The sequence below is a fragment of the Papaver somniferum genome, chromosome 5 (assembly GCF_003573695.1).
Source record: "Papaver somniferum cultivar HN1 chromosome 5, ASM357369v1, whole genome shotgun sequence".
NCBI lineage: Eukaryota > Viridiplantae > Streptophyta > Magnoliopsida > Ranunculales > Papaveraceae > Papaver > Papaver somniferum.
The window spans coordinates 160,694,263-160,699,887 of record NC_039362.1 but is presented as its reverse complement, the minus strand read 5'-3'; the positions used below and the strand labels follow the sequence as shown (position 1 = coordinate 160,699,887).

The 5,625-nt window shown below is 36.4% G+C and overlaps 1 protein-coding gene across 1 annotated transcript; it reads right to left on the bottom strand.

The window, feature by feature from the left end:
• Positions 1-1,353: 1,353 nt before the first annotated feature.
• Positions 1,354-5,327, bottom strand: LOC113283417 (cinnamoyl-CoA reductase 1-like). The gene is made up of 6 exons (XM_026532661.1): positions 5,162-5,327; positions 4,532-4,701; positions 3,281-3,472; positions 2,918-3,080; positions 1,988-2,174; positions 1,354-1,732 (listed from the first exon to the last, which is right to left on the bottom strand). Exons 1-6 carry the CDS (start codon positions 5,310-5,312, stop codon positions 1,588-1,590), a joined length of 1,008 nt encoding a protein of 335 aa, XP_026388446.1. The 5' UTR covers positions 5,313-5,327; the 3' UTR covers positions 1,354-1,587.
• Positions 5,328-5,625: the final 298 nt, after the last annotated feature.

Here is a 5,625-nt window from a genome sequence, read left to right as displayed (position 1 = left end):
ATACTGTTTCTGTAACGTTGCAACATCAACCTAAATAGGTTTTCCCATTCCTTTCCTAATGGCCATAACCACCTTTTCTTCCTTGTATTCTAAACTCATGCCAGGAAACCTCACGCACATAAAAGCAGTGGACATCCTTAGGTTTTCTGGTTTAAAATTCAATTCCCAGTCTCGAATTTTCACAAATTGATCCTGCACCTTCCAGGATTTTTCGTTCCGTACATAATTCTTATCTTCTTCGGTATCAAGTTTAGTAGCAAAGAAACCCTTACCCAGAGGTACTAACAGACATTGAACCCTGAGTTTCCATTGTTTCTTCAAGATTTTAGCTGCATTCTCAAACTTTAATTTCTGAAAATCTAGTCTACCTATGAGACTATATCTCCATTCAAAAACGTATATTCCTATTGGGAAAATAAGCAGATTAAAAAGGTGATATAATGTTGCCTAACACTAATTTTATTTTATCAATATATTTTAGAGATGATTTTAACTGTTGCATAAAGAGATTGGTTTAAAGTCAGCAAGAGTAACATGGTTGTTGACTTAGGTATAACAGATAATAATGTGTGGCTCATTTTTTTGAGCAAGTGTTTAGAATGAAAGAAACTCTGAACAATTTGGAAAACATGATTATGATCTCTCAACCAGCTCCATGTTCTGTTTGTAAAAGCCTAGTGGTCTTGGGTGGAATATTCATTAGGTTTACTAACAACATCCCATCCCGCTGCCACGATAAAAGCCATCAGAAGCTTTTACGACTTGTTCGATCCCTCACATTCTAGGAAGCACTGACACTGACACGAACTCGACATGACGCGAACGTAGGGGCTTGCAAAATTCAGGCGCGAACACGTTTATATATATTAATTAAATGTAATTTTTATATACGTAGATCATTATGTTATGTTGTAGTATATCAAATACGTTAATCATGCAAATACACGAAAAAACACAATCTTATGCAGTTAAATTAGCCCACCGGTAGAAAAATTAACTATTATACTAGTTTCCTTAACATACTAGATTACTCGTCTAGTAAAATGAAGTACATATTTCTACGTGCACGTTGTGTCGGTATCCCACATGCGTCGTGTCCAACAGACGTCTGACACAAACATGGCGCCAATACTGGCTTGTTGGTGCTTCACAAGTCACATTCCTAACGTCAGAGTATAGACCTGATAATTTAATAGGCTGTGACAGTAGATGATTCTCCATTCTCTCATGATTATCTCATTATCACCATACTGAACCAAAAGGAATAGTGAATTTTTTTTAAAATTCAAGAACAACTTCATACAGAGTTGCCCGTAACTCATGATATGCATTACAAGAAACTGTGGAAAGAACGAAAAGAGAAAAGAAACAGATAGTCTTGCATCAAAGTTTGCGCATTATTTTACTATTCGTTCCATATTTCTGGCTTTTTAGGTTTTACATGTATATTTTTGCAGTAACAGGGTAAATGGACAGTCACTGAAAAATAAGAAAAACAGAAACTACGACCAAGTTGAGGCATAACTAAACTCGAGCACATCCATAACTTTTATTGGTATGTCTACTTCAACGAGTAAAGAAGAACACTCAAAAACTGATAAAATTTTTCTCTTTCAAGCTTTCGACAGTTTCCTTGAGACTCTCCTGCATAGAAATAAAGTCAATTCCCAAGTTCTTTGTCCTCTCTGTATTCACCTGATATGTAGGCACAAAAGGTTTCTCATCTGCACACCTGCCAATAAGAATAACACAAAATATAAGGAGAAATTTATATTAGCTTCTGAATAGCCATAGAAGGAGGTATAATAACATCAAATATTCAAGGTAGCCTATTATGATAAATTCGGATTTCTATAGATCTTTGTGATTTGTGTTGTTTTCTAAGACCACCGTCCTCAACTTCTCAAGATGAAAGAGGTATGATGACTTAAATATTTGTGTGAGAAAAGAAGACGGATGCAATTCCTAACAAATACTGAAGACTTACCTCCCGGGAAGCTGAACAGCAGGGTAGAGCTCACGTAAGATCTCTACTATTACTGAATAGTGAATGACTCGCTCGACTAACAAGTATCTTCCACTGGCTGAAGGAGTCTCAAAAGCTAATATATGTGCATTAGCAACATCCTTGACGTTAACCCATCCAAAAGCTGCATTTGGGAATGCATTTGCTCCTGCATCAGATAGACACGATTAAAAATCACAAAAATATCACGGTCCTCAAAGATCTATCAAAATCCATGTCTATTCCTTTGTCGCTAGACCTTATTACGATATTTCCAATTTCAGTGTCTACTGGCATATCACGTAGGGTAAATAAGAAAATTGATTTTTAACTAGTCATATCCAGACAACTCCTGCACAAGCTTAGCAATACGAAAAAAAAGAAAGAAAAGAAGAGATATGACACCCGACAAGGGACAAATAACTGATTATGTTTTGGAGACACGAAGCATGTCCACTTGGATCAAATTAAGGGCCTTCTGTGCGAGGAAATATTCTACTCATCATGTAGACCACCTTCACCAATAAAAATCTTGCAATTTTGAAAACCCTGATCGGATGATTCAACTACGAACATAAAATTAGTAATATTAACGTAATTGCAATATTTTAAAAGATGTGATTTTCAGAGTGAATGATCCAGATTTTGAGTGGAATGTTACCACCATAAAACAGCACCTGATGTAAAGTTCCAAGAAAATTAACCTATGAGACTGCTGTACGCCAGGCATGAAGTAGATACAGTCATAAAACAAGCTTATAAAAAAAAAAATTGCCCTTGGTTTGGTTGATCAAGTCCCCCACTGAGGAGCAATAATTCCTGTTTCCACTATCGTTTGGAGTATACTCTATGTCTGAGATTTGTGAATGCAGACGGAATATCACAAAGATCTATATAACAAACACAACTTACCATTAACAAGCTTCTGAATAGCCTCAGCACTTGTATTAAGTGTTGGTTGTAAGAGCGGACCAATTACCATAGCAGGGTTTATGGTAACCATATCAATCCCCTTCTCTTTTACATATTTCCAAGCAGCTGCTTCAGCTAAGGTCTTCGAAAGCACATACCAAAGCTGGTAAAACCCAAAGATTGTTAAAAAACAAATAGATACCAGAACACGATGTAACCTTTTCACTCCAAACACTACTCACTCCAGAATGAAACATTCCCAGGTCTTGAACACCAGGTTATGGGAGGAATCAAGATAAAGATTATTTCTAAGACTCTACAAAAGATACCAGAAAAGAGAATGAGATGTTTATGTATACATACCTCTGCATTCTTACAAACTTCTGGATCAGAAAACCAGGTCTCATCAACCACTACCTCGGGGGTCCTTGGTTTTCCATTGTATAGAACTGCAGCCGTGGAGGAGGTCAGAACCACTCTTTTAACAGATGGTGTTCTCGCGCATGAACCAAGAACGTTAAGTGTTCCCTTCAATGCAGGTTCAATTAATTCAGCCTGAAAAATTGGTACTGTTTAGAATGTGATTTAGAATAAATAATTCACATATTAAAGGTAACCTATGGGCGCATAACACGAGAATGGAAGTCTTGTAGCACTACTGAAAAACTGGAACCGGATTTCAGACCACTAGATTGAACTCAGTTTCACAAGAAAAACCATAAGGTTCCTTCTCAAGTCTTACAGACACAAAATGATTCTCAATCATATATTTTGCATCTAATGTACATCATCTGCAAAACCCTCACTGTGACTCAATGGAAAGTTGAGGTTGGAGACAAGATGAGAATGCACGTAGCACGTTTTCTTGACTGGAAGCAGCTCATGAAATCCATTTACTGCAGCTAATTCTAATGCAACCCATCTTTGAAATAAGAAAAGTGGAAGATCTCCAAAATCCCTGAACATCCGTATCCAATTTTTTTTTTAAGAAACAAACTAAATGTCTTTGGACAAAAGCAAGAAAATCCGTACTTTTATGACCTCAACCTTTGGGCTGAACTAATAAAATTATCGTTGCAGTCTTCCAAATATTTTCCATATTTCTAAAATCTCAATGACATGATATCCATACTTAGAACAGATACAATATGCAACATTTTTAGTAATACATCGAGATGGAGCCTGATTCACACGTAATGTGCGTACATTGTAGTTGTTAAGAAGTCAATCAGTTAAATGTCTACAACCATCCATCTACACAAGCTGCTTCTTACATCCTTACCAACATTTGTTTGTCAGGAAATAAGATCCACCTTATTGGACCCTTTAGAAATCATAACTAACAGGCATCAAGCTCCTATTTATACGAGAGTAAGGGTATCAAAAAAACTGCTGCACAGAGTATTGCAAATAGGTACAATAACGAGAATCAATTATAGAATGCCAAACATACAAATTTATAGAAACTCTTTCTATTGGTGGAAAGATCGTGCCCATTAAAATCACAAAAAACCATCTAAAGTAGTTAAGATCAAAGTTAACAAAACTTGAACATCAAAAGCGCAAAAAAAAAAAAAACGTGAGCGACTATTGAAGTAATATATTGAGCAAAACCTGTGGATCTTTGACTCCATGATAAAATGGAGATGCAGTGTGAAAAACGCCTTCACACCCTTGAACAACTGCATCAAAACATCCTTCTTCCAACAAATTTGCTTTGAACAAATGCAACCTTTCACTGGCTCCATGTAGCGCGCGCAAGTGGTCAGTCTTCTTTGGATCATCTACATCATCAAAGAACACAGTTAACCAGAGTGACAAAAACATGAAGTTGGCAATAGAATGAATGTAGTTACGTCACGGCGTTCTCCAACAAAATATCACGTTTTCAACAAGTTATTAATTTATTAACAATAAAATTTGATCCACAACAGTAAATTCTGACATTAGAAAGGAATGGAGGGTCAAATCAAGGCGATTCTACCACACGCTGTAGCACCATATAGAAAAATGTTTCTTTTTATCACCAATCTTTTAGTTTGTTTAGATAAAGCATCCAGAAACATATTCCATATGTAACCTAAACCAAAATCCTTAATCAATAGGGATTGTTTGTTCATTTTTAAGGATAAATCGCAAATAGATCTTCATTTTTAACTAATTACTACTATTATTAGAAGAAGACAAATAAATAAAACAAATAAATCAATAGAGTAGAAATTAAGGGAAGACAGACAGACATACTTGGATCACGAACAGAAGCCTTGACTGTATATCCTCGTTGAAGCAAAAACTTCACCAGCCATGAAGCGATGTAACCGGATGCACCGGTCACACACACCACTTTCCCTAACCCTATGTTGCTGCTGTTCATTTCTTCTACTGTCGTTCCCATTTCCCTTTCAGATGTTGTTGTTGATTATTATAATAATGCTACTCAAATTACTAATATATCCTCACCATACCCTTCCGTACGATTCTTGTTGGGGTCATGGGGCACCCCCATTCAAGTACCTGGTCAGCTAGACCATCATCATCACAACAATGGTGCAAAATCGTACAGTACTCACCGTTCGGTGGGGGAGAGGATTATGAGTGTCCGGCTTTAAAATTCAAATTTATGGATATCTCTCACTTTTTATGGACATTTGCCGACATCAATAACATTTTTATTTGTCCGGACAAATTAAAACAAATTACACGGATGC